The 19550-nt window shown below is 48.1% G+C and overlaps 8 protein-coding genes across 8 annotated transcripts; 3 read left to right on the forward strand and 5 right to left on the reverse strand.

The window, feature by feature from the left end:
- Positions 1-384: 384 nt before the first annotated feature.
- LCP9604111_1897 (uncharacterized protein) lies at positions 385-2599 on the reverse strand (the record flags this gene model as incomplete). Its single annotated transcript, XM_039069313.1, has 5 exons — positions 385-502; positions 559-1139; positions 1214-1320; positions 1569-2490; positions 2561-2599. 5 exons carry the CDS (start codon positions 2597-2599, stop codon positions 385-387), a joined length of 1767 nt encoding a protein of 588 aa, XP_038932024.1.
- A 387-nt stretch (positions 2600-2986) lies between these two features.
- Positions 2987-4144, reverse strand: LCP9604111_1898 (DUF3431 domain-containing protein; the record flags this gene model as incomplete). The annotated part of the gene is made up of 5 exons (XM_039069314.1): positions 2987-3037; positions 3093-3135; positions 3203-3790; positions 3849-3999; positions 4051-4144. The coding sequence occupies 5 exons, from the start codon at positions 4142-4144 to the stop codon at positions 2987-2989; spliced, it is 927 nt and encodes a 308-aa protein (XP_038932025.1).
- Positions 4145-5058: 914 nt separating this feature from the next.
- On the forward strand, positions 5059-5718 carry LCP9604111_1899 (uncharacterized protein; the record flags this gene model as incomplete). The annotated part of the gene is made up of 2 exons (XM_039069315.1): positions 5059-5457; positions 5590-5718. The coding sequence occupies 2 exons, from the start codon at positions 5059-5061 to the stop codon at positions 5716-5718; spliced, it is 528 nt and encodes a 175-aa protein (XP_038932026.1).
- A 390-nt stretch (positions 5719-6108) lies between these two features.
- LCP9604111_1900 (uncharacterized protein) lies at positions 6109-7941 on the reverse strand (the record flags this gene model as incomplete). The annotated part of the gene is made up of 4 exons (XM_039069318.1): positions 6109-7149; positions 7209-7817; positions 7873-7877; positions 7932-7941. The coding sequence occupies 4 exons, from the start codon at positions 7939-7941 to the stop codon at positions 6109-6111; spliced, it is 1665 nt and encodes a 554-aa protein (XP_038932027.1).
- Positions 7942-8583: 642 nt separating this feature from the next.
- On the reverse strand, positions 8584-9025 carry LCP9604111_1901 (uncharacterized protein; the record flags this gene model as incomplete). Its single annotated transcript, XM_039069319.1, has 2 exons — positions 8584-8874; positions 8954-9025. 2 exons carry the CDS (start codon positions 9023-9025, stop codon positions 8584-8586), a joined length of 363 nt encoding a protein of 120 aa, XP_038932028.1.
- Positions 9026-10060: 1035 nt separating this feature from the next.
- Positions 10061-11710, reverse strand: LCP9604111_1902 (flavin monoamine oxidase family protein; the record flags this gene model as incomplete). The annotated part of the gene is made up of 2 exons (XM_039069320.1): positions 10061-11349; positions 11416-11710. The coding sequence occupies 2 exons, from the start codon at positions 11708-11710 to the stop codon at positions 10061-10063; spliced, it is 1584 nt and encodes a 527-aa protein (XP_038932029.1).
- Positions 11711-13900: 2190 nt separating this feature from the next.
- On the forward strand, positions 13901-15505 carry LCP9604111_1903 (uncharacterized protein; the record flags this gene model as incomplete). Its single annotated transcript, XM_039069321.1, has 1 exon — positions 13901-15505. The coding sequence occupies one exon, from the start codon at positions 13901-13903 to the stop codon at positions 15503-15505; it is 1605 nt and encodes a 534-aa protein (XP_038932030.1).
- Positions 15506-16530: 1025 nt separating this feature from the next.
- LCP9604111_1904 (glycoside hydrolase family 16 protein) lies at positions 16531-18775 on the forward strand (the record flags this gene model as incomplete). Its single annotated transcript, XM_039069322.1, has 6 exons — positions 16531-16621; positions 16677-16951; positions 17024-17513; positions 18482-18514; positions 18575-18611; positions 18667-18775. 6 exons carry the CDS (start codon positions 16531-16533, stop codon positions 18773-18775), a joined length of 1035 nt encoding a protein of 344 aa, XP_038932031.1.
- Positions 18776-19550: the final 775 nt, after the last annotated feature.

A 19550-nucleotide genomic window follows, 5' to 3' on the forward strand; every position in this document is an offset into this window, starting at 1 on the left:
TACCACCGTTTTTCCGTCATTCTTTCCTCCTAAGGGATCATTTGAAGCTATTCACATTTGACCCACCACAATCCCCACCATAACCCCACCCCCACGATGTCAAATAACTAGACCTCCAGTTTACTCTTTCTCACGTATTGATTCCTGTATGTGGTCGGGTATACATACCTCTCTAGATGAAGTTATGCCAAGCTTCGGTACAACCGTGGATACGCCTCCCCGGAACCAACTTTTTAGCTTTGACGAAGTCTTTCACAGCCTTGGAATTATAGAATCAATTGATCTTATCATATACAGATTTAATTAAAGAGTGCCATAACTGAATCCACTTCTGGGCTTGAAATATTTCAAGGGCAGTTGAGTCTGCTGCATATGGTCAACTGGCTACTTAGTTGCCTTCTCCAAATCCGCAGCCCAGAGAGCTGCGCCAACAGTATTCGTGAATGAAAATGCGATCGAGGCAAATGGTACCATTTCCAAAACAAAGGCCGCAATTCCAAGTCTGATGAGCAGTCAGCATTCGAATGGATGGTAGGAAGAAAGATGGAGTTTACGCACCCAGTGTATGCGCCCTGGTTTTTCTTCACCCATTCCTCTCGCATTGTAGAATCCCAACCCTTGAGCTGAAAATACCTGGCATGAAGTATCGGTCCTGCTCTTTTCCCCTGCATGAAGATATACAACACTGTTCCGACCACAGGAATGAGGTTCAGGGGCAGGTAGAGCAATGATCGCAGCAGCGCCCGGGGGTTCAGCCGCGCGAGAGGCCGCGTGAAAATCTTACCCAGTCTAGCCATCGCATCTCTCCCTCCCGAACGGGGCTTCATCTGGCGTCCTTGTGCTACAAGTGGCTCCTGGTCACGCGCGACTAGGGTGCCATCGAACGTGTCGATCAGGGCATCTTCGATGAGAAATGAACGGGAGAGGACGCTTGTTATGGCGGAACTTTCGCCGAGAACGAGAATCGCTGCGGAAATAGCAGCGAGCGGGCCACTGGTGAAGGCCATGATGGCCATCTGCGGCACGTACGTGAAGAAGAACATGACGGTCGTGACGCCTACTCCCAGTGTGATAGTCCGGCCAGCGCGAGAGATAAAAGGGCGCCAGAGGTCTTTGTGGGCTGCGAAGTAGACAATTCCCTGAGAAGATATTTATTGCAATTAGAGATGATCGGGAAGCGCCCCTTTAAGAGCTGACAGGCATAGTTACTTACCTTGAATGGATACAAGTAGGCGCCAGACGTGATCACGTCATGGGCAATTGCTTGACTGCTCTTGACCTCGGCAAGCACTGCATCTTTGATCTTCTCGGACATCTTTCCTATAGAATTAGTATTAGTATCGGATGAGAAGAATGAGTTTTGGGAATCGTGGGAGATGACGATTAGATTATCGATAAGAAAACAGCCTTATAATGACGTCATTGGATTGAGCTTCCAAGGTTGTGCGGGACGGAGTGTACTATGACAGGTATTTATAATAAATCACATTTCTACGGTGTGGCAAGCTTAGTTATATATCTCAGCAAGAAGTGATCTGGATAGGAACATGGCTGAGATTAGTTCTCACTGAAAGGAGTCCATCCTGCAGCCACCATATCGACCGCCCTCTGAGTCGCTTCATCCAAGTCCTCCTTAGGTAACCTCAGTGTATCATTTGCCAACTCCATTATCCCTGCAAAATCACCTTCCTTGTTGGCTGGCGAAAATACACCACCATAAAGCATCTTAGCGAACCCCGTGAAAATTCCCTTAGACAACTCGTCGGCGCCGTCTGCAAGACGCTTAGCGACACTCTCATGAGTAATCTCCCAATCAGAGTCTGTAGTGCCCAAGACACGATGCAGACTGTCGAGTATATCGCGTTGCGACACGCGGAAGCTATTGATCCGGACTTCCTTGTTCTTGAAGTCGACAAGCGCAGGGGTTGATCCTGACTCCGGTAGGCTGAGGAGGGCAGCTAGAGCGCGACCACATTGGTCCCAAGTGCTGATACTAATGATGCGAGTACCCTCGTCGAAAAACGTGACCTTTCGGTCTTTGATCGTGAAGCCGAACCATTGCTCGCCGCTTGCCAGGCTCCATTCGTACCAGAACCCGCATGATAATGTCACTGAGGACGAGACACCATTTTGAGCATCACTGATTCGTTCAAGAACGCTCTTTCCATATGCATCCCCATCTTTCACTCCCTCAGGGCTAAGAGGGAATCCGTACGCATTTGGCATGATGTAAGGAACACCAGCCTTTCCGGCAGCTGCGGTAATCCTAGCGTGAAGATCCTCGGGGGCTCGGACGCTCAGGGTAATGACAAGGAATTGTTGGCCATTCAAGGCATTGACAAGCGAGTCCTCATCGTCGTACTTGACTCGAACGGCTCGGACTCCATTAGGGAGTTTTGACTGGCTGTCTTCGCGGGTGAGAGCTGTGACTGTATGCTGCCCTGTTTGCAGAAGCGACTGAGCAAAGGCTCCGCCGATGCGGCCAGTGGCCTGATGATTGTCAGCAATTTCTCCTCGAAGTGGGACCGGCAAAATGTAGGGCATAAGGCAATAGACCTACTCCGACAATGGCAACTCTTGTGATATGTTTCTTGGACATGTTGAAAGAAATTGTTAGAACAATGGTCTGAATTCTTGTCTGACAGGTTGCGTAAACCTCGTTTATATATATATATATATCCATGACCTGCACGGAGTTATCGGACTAAGGAACCGCCGCCTGGAGATAGTCGGAGAATGGACATAAGGACTAGTAAAGCCGAGCCTGACTTGGTTTGTGCTGTCCCTGATCGTATTTCGCTTGATATGACGAGTGTATACAATGAGATCCGTAAGCCAAACTACAGTCCACTTACTCCGTCAGCCCAGCCCAAAACCTCCGAATAAAAATAGCCTGTGTCAAAGAAAGAATGACAAATTGAGCTTACGCGTAAAAAGAGTGATATGTTGCAGCATTTATCCCCAGTCAATAATTAAGCTGCTTCTTTTATACTGCCGCAATGGCCGTGAGAGTTTTGCCTGATGGTAAGGGCCCACACTAATTGAAGAGGTAAGTCTGAACCCATGTTTAAGTCACGTTAATTCCCACTTACCCATCCATAGTTATCGCACCGGCATTGCTCGTAGAGAGGGCAACTAAAAACGAAAACATAGTCGTTAGTATCCCATAGTAAGCAATGACTGTCTCTCAGAAGACACTTACTGAATCCCCTCCATACCGAACACCACATGCCACAAAGTTTCAAACACCCACCCGACACCGTAGTCATCAACAAGCGGCACACTCTTTTCATTCACCCAGTTTAGCATACGGATATAATCACTTTTGGGTCGCTGCCAGATGCGTGCTCGGCTGACCGCAAACTGAGCACAGCAGATACCCCCAATGTGTTCCGGAACTTGCGCATCTTCCCCAAATATGTCTTTATATATAGTTGGAAAATTTGCACGCGCATCATTCTTGTCAATGTCTGCTTGCGTGGGATTGTTGGGATTGACATGAGTCGGACAGCCTGGGTTATTCGTACAGCGCAGGTTCAAATATCCCATCGCATCCACGGCTTCGCGGCGCAGGCTATGCAAAACGCTGCTTGTGTGGGGGCCAAACAGATCGTTGTGCCACTGTTCGGGGTTGGCATGGAGGAAAATCGAGTACTCGGGAAGCTCGTCGTATAGGTCGACAATGAACGAAAGATAGGCCGAGGCTTCCCGGCCGCGAGAAGAGTGTGCGACGAGTAGTTCTGTCTCGGGCTTTTTGTCCATAGTGTAAATAAACGGAGTGTTATCGATACTGGCCATGGGCATTCAATTAGTGTGGTCTTTTATAACCTTGGGACTTGTTTGCTTACTGTGTTTGAAGATAATCACGAAGCCATCTCAAGTCATCTGAGCGTGTCTTTGACATTACCAAAGCGACCTTTGTGGTGGTTGCATTGTAGCTTTGGGTTTTCTTAACCAGTTCATGTAACGCTGCAGTCCTTTCTGCCTCTTCTGATTGTTCTACTGGCATCAGCATAGAGCCACACCGAATTTCACAGTGCAGTCGCGTACTTGTGTCTAGGGCTTCATCCACAGTTTGGACTGAGCGATAAGCATCCAAATCACAGAACTTCAGAATCAGGAGGACTGTGCAGCCAAATATCATGAGTCCTGATAATATGGGCTGATGTCTGATCCATGAGATTATCGATCTCTTGAGTCGTGCTGGATATACACGACTCTCAGACCTGCTGTGACTGAAAGTGTCGCTCTTCATTCTGAATTTGATATGCCGTCAAGAATTAAAGTGGGAGAAAGAGAAATTATTTTGGTTCTGGGTGTGCGACCTGGCTTCAGACCGTAGTTTTCGCGGCCGGGTTTGCAACATGTGTGAGGCTATGACCCCCCTTACGTGGGAAGGTTGTGCTATCTCAATCCATCGAACTTACTCAGGAGGTGGACGTAAGCAATGCCTAGATCTCTCTGCTTTATAAAGGTAGATTCCCACAGAGTATGCAAAGAGTAAGATATGACGACACAAACTGGTTGTGATGATGTAGGCCATGTATGATGTGCCATGTATGAACTTGATATCTTATTGGTCGCAATCACTTCATACATGGCTCGCCCTTGCGTGGTAGGTGGTCCCTTGCCTTTGCTGTCGATATCTCTTACCGAACAATTCATGTACCCAGCAAAAGATTTTCGACCCATTTTTGTAGATGCCGTGGTCCCTCTTGAAAAAGCTAGGCTCGGTACATGTATGTTGTTGAAGAGGAATGGGGCGGTATGTGCCTGATGTTGGTAAATGTCGAAACATTCGTAATCCCATCCCATCTGATGTGAAGTTCACGCGGAGTATGTACTAAATATCGCTGACACTCAAGGCAACTGTCATAAAACAACATCCAACGGATGTCTCTGGGTTACAAACTAAGCAAACACGCTGATTATGTGCATAACTTTGCTGACTTTTTATCTTTATGAACGCCAAGACCTGGCTTATGCAAAAACTGGGTCCAACCAAATCGGGCTTGATTTTCTATCTGGTACTGTTACTAACTTACTCCACCGTCCGCTATGAATACTTCTATATCCAAGCCGGCCGTATCGCCTACAGGCCCCTCTGGCACTTTTATGGTCGAGTTGCTGATCTACAACGGGTCGCCTTTCAAAAATCACTGGGCGTACTTTGTTCGGTCGCACGAAGACCCTGATATCGGCGTGAAGATACACGCGACCGGCAATGTGAGAAGTGGCTTCGAGTTTGAAATTAAGCGCAGTGAAAACCTGCAAATCACCGACGACATTCCGTCGACAAGGGTCCCGCTGCAATGGGTGGACGCAGATTACTTTGATGAGAAGGCGATGCTTAACGATGGAGAATACAAAATCGACAATGCACCTGTCTGTCTCTTTGAGAAGAGTGCTTACGAGGTCAAAGCTCCAGGAAAGACTCTGAACTCAATCAGTGACGGGGTGAGTGCATCCCCAACCCAGCGCCTAGACTGCATGAGGGTGTCTTCTCTTTCTCTTTGAGCACACACTTACGATAATCCACACATTGCTCTTTTTCTAATTCACCAGGATTGGCTGATTTGGATGTCCTAGCCCAAACCAGGTAGGAAAGTTATTCAAAGGGATTGCCAGACATGGATTGTCGAGTCTGCGGATCAACTTCACCGTGACAACATTTTGAGCATTGAGGTTGTCACTTATCTTCACGCAATTAAACAGTGATGATGGGTTCCACCAGTCGTTGAGCCGGGTATCTTTTCAAAGACACTCGCCTCGGTACATGCGACCACTTTCGGTTAATGTGAGCTTGCTGGCCCGGCTGATTACTAGGGAGGCGGAAGCTTCTACAAGAAGAATCATTGCTCTTTTGGAAAGTAATTCATTTTCAGCCAAATCATTTTACACTGGAGACGAAGTGGCTTTCTTCAGTGGCTTCGAGCAGTTCTAGCTCAGTAATATTTTTGAATTCATAGCCGCCCTTACGCAAAAAAAGAAGCTTGAAACCGGGCAGTATTCGTTCCAAGGTGCTCTCATTTCGACGTCAGGTTCATGGTAAATGGGGTATCATACAGGAGAACATATCACAGGATTTAATCCCCAACAAAAAGCAAATCATGACCACAAAATATTGAGTTTCGCAAGACCGCGCTTTGGCTTCGGCATCGGCTCCGGATTTTTGTGCCAGCTTTCGATGAAAGGCCGAATTGGAATTTCCGCCAGCGGGATGATCTTCGTCTTTGCCCAGAATTTGTAGGCAAAATACACAATAACGATGAACGGCAGGTTGAAATAAGTCGAAACAAAGGTTGCAGTATTCCAATGGCCCCGCATAAATGTCGAAAACCCTCCAGTGAAGAACAAAATAATGTATATGATCAAGGAGATCCATGTTATGTATGGCTGAAAAGGTGCTGCCCACGGGAGCTCCTTGAAGCGATCGATTCCCTGCTTCTTGCATCCGTAGTAGAATCTAAGATAAACAATGCAGATGCACATCAAGTTCACTAGAGTAGAGATCGAGACAAGATTCTGCAGCCATGTGAATACCGTACTGGCCGAACTGGAAAGACTCATATATCCGAGTGCCATGAAAACGCCATAGAGTGAGACTGCAACCCAAGGGATACCAAATCGGTTGATACGCTTGAAGACAGCAGGGGCGTGGCCCTGGGTCGCCATGCCGTATAGGATTCTGGAACCACCCAAGATATTGCTGTTTCCGGAGGACCATGCTGACGTGAGAACAACTGCGTTGATAATCGAGGGAACGACCTTGATACCAGCATGGCGAGCTGCGATAACAAAAGGGGACTGCGAGGCTGTCCCGGACGAGCCCAGAAGATTCGGATCGGCAGATGAAACAACCAGACCAACCATGAAGATTGTCACCACGTAGAAGAGCAAAATTCGGATGAAGATACGTCTGGCGGCCATAGGAATAGCTTGACGAGGATTTCGCGTCTCGGCTGCAGCGAGGGTGAAGTTTTCGATACCAGAGTAAGCGAAGAGAGCGTTGTCGAATGTTTTCCAGAATCCTAAAAATCGGCCGAGGGACCCACCCACTCCCAGGTACTGGATGAAGGGGCCATAGGGGGCTTTCCAGTAGGCAAATCCGATGGACGTCTTATCCGGGCCTCCTCCACAGGTAATCACCTGTCAAGATGGATTAGCACTCAAAGTAAACACATTCCCAGCCTGAAGAGCGTAATCACCAAAGCCATGATGTTGATGCCTATGATGAGCATAATTTTGAGGATCGAAAAGCCAAACTCGAGCTCTCCGTACACGCGAACAAAGACAAACGCGGTCGAAAGCATGAGGGCACCAAGCACAGTAATCCATATTGCGTTATTGACAGTGATCCAGAACTCGATAATAACAGCCGCAGCGACAATTTCCGACGGAATCGACACAGTGTAGGAGTATACTTGGTTCCATCCGTTGGCGAACGCGAGCGCGGGGTCACAGAAGACCTCTGCGTATCGAATAACACCGCCATTGAGAGGTGCTAGGGCTCCCATTTCACCAACGCCGAAGACGACACTCGCAACCGTAGCGCCAATAATTGTGTACGCCAAGAACGCACCCAGTGGTCCAGCTTCCACAATGGCACGGCCCGAACTGAGGAAAATACCCGTCCCCACCGTGCCGGCGAGGGCAATCATCTGAATGTGTCGCTCATGAAGACCCTGTCTGAACTGGTGAATCTCCTTGAGCTGGCCTGCAGCATTTTCTATATCGCCAGTTTCTTTCATTTCCCCGTCTTCGTAGTGAGGAACTTTCGGGTTAGACGCAATTGGGGTGTTAATGCCATGGTCGTCCTTCAGAACGTGGTTCGTCTTATAGTGTGACATTGAAAACCCCGTGGCGTGTCACAAAATCTTTGCAGAAGAGAAGACATCAGCTAATGAATAGCAAGTTAATAGCGCTCGTACTTTTGCACATAACTAATTCTTGCAATTGCGCACATTGTGGCTCCGGGCATGGTCAGTTGAAGAATAACAGCTACTTGGAAAAGGCCAATTTCCAATACATATCGTGTTGTTGGCTAAGGACCGAATTTCCCCTTTACAACGCGGCTTTCGCGTAAAATGAAAAAAGAAAGAAGTAAAACTCTTTTCAGCGGGGTTTGAATAGGGCATGTATTTACTCCGTGGGTACTCATCTGCTGCCCAGATGTGGAGCGGAGTGGGTCACGCGACCTGCAATCACGTGCTTAGTCTTTCTCCTGAAGAATTAAAGAGAACGTGTGTGGGTTGTTAGTGTGGTAGTCTAGTTAATGAGCTAGACATGTATTTTATATCTCATTTCAGCGGTCTAGCATGGTCATGTCAAGCATCAGTGATGCAGGAACAGCACTTGGAATATTGCGGTTAGGGCACCGGCAACAAGTTAATTAATCTAGCTTTTAGTATTACATACAACATACTGTAACCAGGCATCAACTAACCTAGCATTCAAGTGGCAAGGTGGACACAAGCTATACGGAATCCATAATTTCAAGTAAGCCCACTCTCGAGCCTCCAGGCCAGGAGCTTGGGCGATAGATGCTACTTTGGTGTCCCCGTTTACTTTCTCTTCGTCCCATCACAGATCCACAGACCCTTCGTCTTCCGATGTTAGCTGCTGGAAGTGTGTTTGAAAGTGACGACGCTTTAGAGCGCCCGGTCGTAATCGATTGGTTGACCCTTGATGCTGTGTATGTGCCTGTTGCCTTGCTTCGGCGCTTGAGAGAAAATCAAAAAGCTGCTTTGACGTAATAAGAACTTCGCGGTCGAGATCCACATGGCCTGGTGTGAGCTCATCCGTCGCGAAGTCCCTGAGGAATAGTCGTAGCGCAGTTGCCGCGGTTGGGAATCCAGAGTCCGTCCGGAAGGCCTACTCGACGGTCAACGTCCGATCATCGGTTGTATGTCTCTTTTGTTCTTTTCTTTTTCCGCACTAGAGAGGAGTGTACCTGTGCTTCTATAACGGTAGCCGCACGAAACTCCTCCACGCCATCTACCGTTGTATACTCCGGTCGCCACATAGTAACAGTTGCTCTCTTAGATCCTTTATAATCAATATCGAAGGCAAGTACCGCATTCACACTCCCATTAGTGTTTAAGATATACTCATCCGCCAAGTGGGGAACCTGCCGGCTTTTTTGTGCATAGCACACCTCCACAATTACACCGAGATAGTGTGCTTGGCGGTGCCCAAACGAGGCATCTGGTTCCCGTCTTGAATAAGTCTGTTCGCCATTATGTGTATCTTCGGGTATTAAAATTCGAGATGTGGCAAGATACTCGACTTCCTTAGCGAAATCGGAGAGAGGTCCGTTGCCCTGTTGGTATTGCCTCAACTGTCTTGATATTTCGTCGGCTACTCTTGCGCAAAACGTATCATGGAGAGGACTTGGCATTCGGATTGTCAAGCAGCAGCGACAGGGGTCGTAATCGTATCTATGATTATTCCACTTGAGCACATCCGGCCTTTGGCTCTTGATGTCAAAAAGCTAGTAGTACTAACCTTACTTTATCTTCCACGTAGTTTCGAAGGGATTCATCTGCATCCAGCGCACGTAAAACTTGTGCATAGTCGTCAGGTCTTAGTCGACGTTGCCACCAGGATCCTAGCCGGTGGCCTGCACGATGGAGTCGTAAACAATCCATCACGCTTTGGGCGCTTCTCGACAATGGCTTCTCTGCTCTAGGTGGCGACATAAGAGGTTCAAAAACACTCCCTGGTGGACTGATGTCAGCTACCATGAGAGATACAGATACTAGTATCAGAATGTAGTTTGTTATGAGATGGGTTAGCCACGCGTGGGTGTCAAAACATGAGCGTGTGACCTAGCAGGCGGTGTGTTTATTAAAGATGGAAGTCACATCGTCTCCCAGTACGCTGTCAATATCAGTAAGCAGTAAAAGGGATGTGGAACATGTTCCAATGACTTCCTGTTGAGTTCATTTATTTGACATGAATTGGATATACAAAGATTTCCGAGTGCAACTACTCAATGAAACCTGTGTCTAATAATTAACCGAAATATGACCAAGTAGATCGTTCAACCTGAGTCTCCTCATTTCAAACTGATGGCATCAAGACCATCATATTGAATGCCAAAGCCCTCGAGCAGATTGGTGGCAGCAGTTTCACCCGACTTATAGGCACCATGCACGCAGCCATTGCCAACAATAGTACAATGCTCACCAGCGAACTGCAAGCGACTGGATTTGTGGTTTTTCAACGCATCAACCAGCAGCTGCGGCTCATCTCCAACCTTGTCGGCGGAGTAAGTCCCATACCCAGCCAGTGGGTCCTGGGTCCAATGTGTAGTTTCAACATTAACCAGGCTAGGCAAAGCCTTGTATGGTTCTGTGCGGAATATCTTGAAAAGCGGTTCAAAAAATAGATATATCTCCTTCGGATCTTGCATGTTCTCGATGCGCTGCGTCAGAGGTTCGGCAATCTGTACGCACAGCTCTTTGCTGCCCGTCATAATCCATAAATTGATTGTCACGGTGGCGTAATTTAGGATATTATCATTCTCCCCGATCGAGTTTATACTGGGGTTGGACTCCATGGATGATGATGACCCGGTTGAAGTGTCCGTTTCCTCTGATGGAGATGGGTAGAAGACAAACTGATCATTCTCCTTTGACCAGAAGACTTCGGCGAATTCGAAAAACACCTTGCCCAAGGCGCCGTAGCTGCACCTAGACATGCCCTCTTGGATGTCACCCGGTAAGGGCGGGTTAAACGAGATGAGGTTGTGGTGGTAGACCCCCAGTGGGCTAGTCATGATAACTGCATCGCCCTGGATGAACCCGACTTCTCCAGCAGCATCCTTGTACCGGATTCGAGCTGGTGCCGTCCCGTGTTCGTTCCACTCCACGTCCTCGACGCGGTGGTTGAGTCTAATGATGTTTGGATCGCTTCGGAGCGTCTCCGCAGTCCAGTTCACGATCCGATCATAGCCACCCTTCATATATACATTGCGTTCGGTGATGAAGTAAGAAAGATGTTTGGACGATGCTTGGTCCGTACTAGTGCCGATCCACAATTCTACCTCGCGGATAGCCTGCGGAGCCCACTCACGCTCATCTTCGGTGATGAGCTGGTGCTGGAGAACGAATTCTCTCGCAAATTCCTGGACTGGACGATCCTCAGCCTCTGGGTTAGTTTCGTAGAACCACTCGCAATAATCAGCGAACTCGTCTGCAACTTTCTTAGCTTTGAACTGGGATCCAGTTCGGCCGTCTCTGGTGAAGTATAGAGGAACGCCATCGTCATAATAATATGGGATAGATAGCTGGGGAATGAGTTTCACCAGGCTGTTCTGGGAAGTTTCATGCATCCAAGCGGCACCTATTGACTATCAGCACAGTCCCCCCCTGTTTCAACCTCGATTTCGGGTTTGTGTCATTATCTTACCAATATCTCGGACATGGTCACCCTTTCGGCTTGTCAAAATTCTTCCACCAATGCGATCGCGTGCTTCTAATACCACCACTTCGCAGCCATGGCGGTGCAGAACAGCCGCGGCATGCAGGCCAGAAACTCCAGCGCCCACCACAATCACCTTCTTGCGCTCCGACCTCACTGCGTGTGTTCCCTCGATCAACTCCCTCGGAGTCTTATCGAGCGCAGCCAGGTCGGAGCAACAATTACTCGGTTTTATGGGATTAATGCCCGTTATGGGAGAAGAAAGATGGAAAGATTGAGCCATGCTGAGCTGACAAGTTGACATTCGATGAAGTTATTGAGTAAACAAGGATCATGTTGAAACGAAGTTGAGGGGCGTTGGGCTGTGCTATCGTGGTGGATAGCGACCACTAGAGACTGTAGTATCATTGGCTTTTATTGCCCGCAGAAAATTGGCTATCTACCAGACTTCAGGTTCCACGGTTATTATCGCGTGCATAAAAATCAGTGGAATAAACTCTTCTGGTTACATGGATGGTTCTAAACTGTATACGGAAAGTTTTCTAGTTTGTAGGTCTAATCAGACATTTATAGACATCTCTAATGACATCTGAAAGAATATTGAGCAGCACTAAAAAGATCACGTAGTAGAATCGTAATGATAACGATTGTTCAAGTCCGTATCACCAAGTATGAAGGCTGTATAAGCAAGCATTTCGTTTCTATATGGATGACTGCAGTTGATCTATCGAAGCAATTGTCTTCCTAGTACCCGTCATGTGCAATAAACGTCTTAGCTCATTGGTGTCTCATTTTTTGATAAGATCCATTCCTCTCAATTTAATATTGAATCACCCAAAGTTGACCTTGTATAATTTAGATGATATTTTCCCTTTAGCTAGTTCGAGGGTGAAAGAAATCCGAAGTATCATGCCCAAGTAAGTACCTTTTGTATGGGCACACCATACAAAGAATACTTAAACTTTTGCAGCTGAAAATCATGAACCGCCCCATCCGCAGGTGGGGCTGGGAGAGACAGTTCAGATTCTACGGAGAAGGCGGAGATCTGAGCGGTGACCTAAAAGCCCCTGGTGGTCGCTATATACACTGAAATGAGCTATGAGGGGAAACAAACCTGCAGGTGCCGGGTGAATTGGGGCAATTGTTCTTCGGTATTCATCTTCTTCCAAAAATGATTTTCTCGTGATCTTCCCAAATCTGGCCGGACCCGCATCTTATCCGCATGTACCCGCATTCGACCTGCAAAGGAGTGGCGGGAACTGCCCACGTGAGTTCCAATCAGATCGGCTATGCAGATAGCGACCTCGGGAGGTAAAGTCTGTGAATGGGTTCAACCATTTACGTTGCCGTGGAGAATGCGGCTTTTCCGCACGGATCCCGGATTAGGGTTTTGGAGATTGGGAGAAGTAGGGTTCGTTGAAAACTAAACTGTCAATACGGAAGAAGAGAGAAAGGTGCTCCGTAAACAACATTCCAATGTGGAGAGGGGCGCGTGACTCAAGGCTGACTTCCCAACTGCCTTCCTAATTAGTCACGTAACCCCGAGCACTTGCTTACACGAACTGGCCAGGTGATTCTACATTATTACACAAGAGTCTTACATATCAGACCTTTGAGAATCATGATCACTTGTACTTTTTACCAGCAAGTTGAACATTAACAAAAAAAGCTTAACAAGCGATGCGTACCACTCCATTGAACATGATTTGAATGTGAGACCTGTACGGAGTACTCCGTAGCCGCGATATATATAGACCCATATAAAGCAGACGTAAGATAGCAACATATCGTAAGCGATATTTTGAAAAAGCCATATGTATATCACCGTGCTAGTTAAATACATAAAACCAATAGGTCGGTTGCCTTACTATTACTCCAATGTTGTCCTAAGGTTTCATTTAGAAAAGACTAGAGACAATGAATGATACGATAGAAAAGCAAATTAGATACCAAGTGATCTCTATACAGGAACTTTAGAGCTCTTCTTTTGTCTAGAACACGTAACAAATAGCATAGACCTGTTATATAGGAGAAAGTTCAGAAAATAAAAACCAATCTAAGTTGACAAGTTGGCATTCAAGCTTGAAGTTTTGATCACACGACCAGAAGTTGAGAGATCTGGGGCTGCAATAAGCCATTTAGGGTATGAAAATACACGGCAGCTTTCTAAAATGGCCTTGTTATCTCCTCGGTCCTACCTTCCAAAGAACATAACATATGTATATAAACCAAACAACAAAACGAAGAGGACTACATCGAATTCTATAGGGCCCTGAAATGCTTGGCCCATGCTTATCTCGGGCAGGAGCCCCACACGCAAATCGAAAATTCTTGCTCTCACAATTTTCCCTTTTCTTTCTTCTTCCCCCATCATAGAGGCTGATACGCTCTATTTTTCCTCTCGATAACATGTCTCCAGCATGAATCACTCGCCAGGTCGGGTTTTAATCAGATTCCGATTTTAAATTCAGAAATGGAAGAGGACCTGCAGCTCAATGGCACCGAGCGCATCTGCGTTGGCGGGGAGATCACATTAATCCCCTCGCCCACCAACTCTCCAAATGACCCACTCAATTGGAGCATCTGGAGACGGTACTGGCATTCATTTCTGGTCCTTGTGTTTGTTGCCCTGACCGCGGCAACCGCCAACGATGCCGGCAACGCTGGGAACGGGATGAACGCCGATCTAGGTATCACGTGGGACCAGATCAACATCGCCGCAGGCGTCTTGTTTGTTGGCATTGGATACACAACGTTGCTCCTCGGCCCAGCACCTTTCCTGTATGGAAGACGTATCTCCTATCTGATTTGTCTGGTGTTTTCCATCATTGGCTCCATCGGGCTAGCCTGCACACAAAATGTCGGGGACAACATCTGGAGCCAACTTTTCGTGGGCGCCTCCGAATCCTGCGCGGAGGCCCTTGCCCAGCTGTCTCTTTCAGATCTGTTCTTCCAGCATCAAAGAGGCCTGGTCCTGGGATTGTACGTTCTTGCCACGAGTATCGGTACATTCACGGGACCCATTGTGTCCAGCTTCATCACCGACTCTTACCTGGGGTGGAGATGGGTGGGTTGGTTTGCTGCCATCATATCCGGGGGCTTGATCGTTATCTTTTACTTCACATTGGAGGAAACATTCTTTGATCGGAACAACCCTATTCGCGGGCATGATGCGCCTTCTGTCAACGCTGAGTCCACGTCGAATGACCTCCCCCTGGAGAAAAAGGATAAACCAACTGCCAGCGTACAACGGGCGCCCTCCGACGGCGAACTTGACGAAGAATGCGGCCAGGAGAAAGGAAAGACGTATTTCCAGCGCATTGCCCTGATCACGCCATCGCCAACCCTGGTCGGGACCGGCTTCAAGCAGTATTGCCGTCGCCTGTTGCACACACTGCGCGTCTTCACCTTCCCGGCAGTCCTCTATTCGGGTCTTCAATGGGGTGCCCAAGATGCCTGGCTGACCTTCTACCTCACCGTGGAAGCGGACAATTGGTACGAGGCACCCTGGAACTACAGCGACGCTGCAGTGGGCATCATGAACGTGCCGACCCTGATCGGGTCAGTTCTCGGCTGCATTTACGGTGGATGGTTCTCCGACTTCTTCGTCATGTGGATGGCCAAGCGAAACAAGGGCGTCTTTGAGGCTGAGCAGCGTCTCTGGCTCCTGTTGCCTGTTGCGTTTATCGGTCCTGCTGGCCTCATGCTATTCGGCATCGGTTCGGATAAAGGCTGGGACTGGCATCTGCCGTATCTGGGACTAGGATTCATTGGTTTCGGATGGGGTTGTGCAGGCGACCTGAGCATGGCGTATCTCATGGATGCGTACCCAGATATGGTGTTGGAGGGCATGGTCGGTGTCTCTGTCATTAACAACACTATTGGTTGTATTTTCACATTCACTGCCCAGAATTGGTTGGATGCGCAGAGTCTTGCGCAGGTTTTCATTGCGATTGGCGTCTTGAGCTTCTGCTTTATTATGACGACTGTCCCGATGATCTACTGGGGCAAGAAGTGCCGGAAGATTACTCGGAAGCAGTACGAGGCTTTCCTGCTGGTTCGTGATGGACCTTCTTAGTTGAGGGTATATCTAGCTCGCCATTGTCATTCTTCGTTCATTTTGTCAATACATCAGCATATTGTAATAATCTGTGTGTTTTGCGGACCCCCACCTACGCTGACAGAATTTGCCATTCCTGGTACCTACACTAGCTGGCGGTTCTTGTTTTACGCTTGTGGGTCTGCAGTGGCGTTTGGCAGTAGCAGAGTGAGGGAAAAGAACAGGAGAGTCCTTTTCATTTAGGACATCGTTGTCAATCGTATGAGGACCAACCATCTTGGTGGCCAAATCTTTGATAGGCCATGTCTGCCAATCATTTGAGATAAAACTCAGACATGGCGCAATTTGGGCATTTCTAGTTCCCCACAGAGGAAAATAACCATCAGGCACTCACAATTGTCTGAATAGTAGTATGGTGCTTCACATCAAGTCAATGTGCGTAGGCCGTTCGTCTTCGATTTGGTCGGGACGCAATCCACATGACGTGTCAACAACATATATCCGATTTCACGCAATAAATAATGCAGCACAGAAAGAATATCGACTGAAACCCCAAGATGCTAGAGTCGGGGAAAATATTCTCGGGCGTACGTAGTCCTCCCGCTAGCTCCTAACTATCTGGGGCCAACTACGCAAGCTGCCCCGTCATCTCCCATCCAAGCTTTCTCCGGTGGATCGCCAATTAATTGCACGGCCACAACGAATACATGCCGATATTCTACAACATATACATCTCATATCGCCCGAGCCTGCTCCACTATGGTTCCTGTGCACGGAGCCAATCGCTATCCTCCGATGTGGTGGCTGGATGTATTTGCGTCGTGGTCGATGCGATGTTCCAAGGTTGGACCTATTGACGCACATCTAAGAATAAAAATAGCGGACCCAAGTTCATATATATCTTGCTCTCGCTTGTTCCTGAGACTAAATCCTAAATCCCACTGTTTATAATTCCTGGGGATTCGTCTGTTTTCTCAATCCTTGTCGATCGTTCTGTGCATTATTACTTCAGTCGTTCGCTCTATCGCTCTACAGACTTCAATATGGGCTTCCCGTCTTACTGCAAGTGGGCTGCTCTCGCCTTGGCTGCGACTGCGGCTGCGCAGACTACTACCAGCTGCGACCCTATGAATAGTATGGACTGTCTCATGTACTTCGCTGCGGACCCGCGCTGACAGTTTGGTTTCAGAGACTTGCCCAGCAGACACCGGTCTGAACAAGTACCGTCTCAACACCGACTTCACCGCTGGATCTCTAGGTCGCTGGAACACCACCGCCGGCACCGTAACCACCACCGACCTAGGCGCCAAGTTCACCATCAACGAACAGGGTGACGCGCCGACAATCGAAAGCGAGTTCTACATCTTCTTCGGCCATGTCGACGTCAAGATGAGAACCGCGAACGGCACCGGTATTGTCAGCACCTGGATCCTCGAGTCCGACGATCTCGACGAGATCGACTGGGTGAGTTCACCGGCATCAGACGCCACCAAGCCTCCAATCCCCTCAAATAGCAACCACTAACGCAATACGCAGGAACAAATCAGTACCTGGGACACTGAAGCCGAAACCGACTACTTCGGAAAAGGCAACACAACCTCCTACGACCGCGGCACAACCGTAACAGTCTCAACCCCAGAAGAAACATTCCACACCTACTCAGTCGACTGGACCGCCGAGCGCATCGAGTGGCTCCTGGACGGCGTCGTCGTGCGCACACTCGAGTACGCCGATGCCGTCGACGGCACAAACTACCCCCAAACGCCCATGCGCATCCGCATCGGCATCTGGGCCGGCGGCGACCCAGATAACTCCGAGGGTACGATCGAGTGGGCCGGCGGCGAGACTGACTACACCGAAGGTCCGTTCTCGTTCTACGTTGAGTCGGTCAATATCATCAACTACACCCCGGCTTCCGCGTACAGGTACACCGATAAGACGGGCGACTACACCAGCATCAAGGCGACGAACGCTACTATCTCTACCAACCTGAGCTCGTCGAACTCCAGCTCCAGTGTCGCTTCCAGTAGGACTTCGTCTTCGGCTAAGGCTAGCTCGTCGTTGATTGCTTCTTCGTCGGCGTCGGCTTCTGCGGCGGCTTCTTCCATGAGTTATGTCTCTGCTGCCCCGGCTTACTATAGTTCTATCTTTGCCATGGCTGTGGGATCGTTCGTTGCTGGCTTGATGCAGTTTTAGATGGGTGTGTTGAGCATTTAATAGGTCTCGGTGGTTTGGTGATGAGACCCGGTCTATTGATATACGCATTATTGTTGCCTTCCAGTCATTCCTTTTGTGAATTGTCTGCCACTTATGCGGCCTGGCATGTCTTTTTTCGAAGTCTTTTTAGATGCTTTCTTGAATATTCTTTAGATATCTTCTCCCAGAAGCATAATTCGCAATATCTACAACATACGCAACTAAAAGTCATGAAATGTGCAAAATGATTTTCCATATATAACATGTGATTGCTCTGACTGATATTGGTACATGCTATCCTTCTTTCCTTCTGCGTTGAATCCGTACATACACTACATATATATATGAAGCTACAATGGAATCAAACTGTTTTCTTCTGAGTTAAGGCATATGAAATGAAAAGACAGAGACAAGAATTAGAGGGGGCAGAGTCGGAAGACGGGATGGCGCAGGGGTAGCCGCGTCAATGTTGACGACACACCGACCCAGCCAACCTTAGAAATCAATTTCCCGGCCTTAAATCTTTTCACTAGCGCAACAAATGAGGTCTCTACTAAGAGGATGCTTCAACGCTCGCTTACGTGCAAGAATAATCAGAATCCAGCCGGGAATAAATCCCGCCGATCGCATTCCTGGCAGAGCCTCACCGACGACAGCCTTCTAATTGAGACCATCATCAACATTGGACCACCACCAAAGAGAAACCCCGATCCTTTCCAGTGCATGGAGTCCCAATTATCGAAGCAGACTAGCCAGCCGAAGAAAAACTCAAGTATGTTCGAAGCTAGGCTGGGGCAGTTGTCCAAGTACATGGTTGGCATGGAACCTTAGGTTTGTCAAGAACAAACAATTTCTTCTTATTCAAGTAGATAATAGCTTATAACCACAGAGACAACAATTATGTCGCATTGAAAGCCTATATCCACAAGTTAGTATTTCACCGTGAGCGCTGCACACCTGGACGTGGGATAATAACCGGCCAGTGTGTACAACCTTGCATTCGGTATGCAGGAAATCCAGGCCTGGAGTAATTCCTTCAGGATATATTTGGCCATCTCCTCTGGGACTCTGTTCTCGGCATTCTTTCTCTGAGATCGAAGAGACTGATACACGCGGGTTCTTGAAACAGTACGATATATGTCTGCCAGATGGACCAGCGACTGTGAAAGAATCAAAGGATTGCCGAATATTCTCTCTCCCTGGATGAACACTTGACATGTGGGGAGCAATTTGCTGGTAAAATGGGGGCACTCGTTTATTTCCTTGCCCTGTATAGATGTTGATTTCGGTAATTTATTAGTATGCGACGACGACAGCGAGAACGCCAAGTTCAAGGGTATCGAAGACTCCGAGATGACCTCCCCATCCGCATGACTGAACCATTTGTCTCTAGCTATCCTTTCGAAGGAGGGACCGCTGCGGCTTTGTGGTTTCGGTGAGGCTAGGATCGGGCCTAGGCCGTATGATTATCTTGCCATGCCATGCCTATGCCATATTGCACGCCGGAGATGATGCTCGAGGTGCCGTGAGCTATCCGGTCGATATTGGTGTGTTGGGCTTGCAGTGCGTTTGGCCCGTATTCCGCTTCTCGTGGCTTCTTCTTAACACAAGTCCTGATTGTTTCAATATAGGCATGTGATCTCCTTGGTCTGAAGAGGCTTTTCAGTGCTAATCACACTGCCGAAGATTTGTATGAAGCAGCCCATCTTGCAGGGTCGATTGTTGTGCTGGGTATGCCGCCTGCTGCATTTCTGGCGCTTAGTCCTGAGGTGGTGGCTCACTTCTAGGATGAAGATGGTACGTGTGAGATTGCTTGATAGATTTGGTATCTGACAAGACTTGTTGCTGATTTGATTATCTAGGAAAA

This window comes from Penicillium roqueforti (genome assembly GCF_015533775.1).
Source record: "Penicillium roqueforti strain LCP96 04111 chromosome Unknown scaffold_02, whole genome shotgun sequence".
In the NCBI taxonomy this organism is placed as follows: Eukaryota; Fungi; Ascomycota; class Eurotiomycetes; order Eurotiales; family Aspergillaceae; genus Penicillium; species Penicillium roqueforti.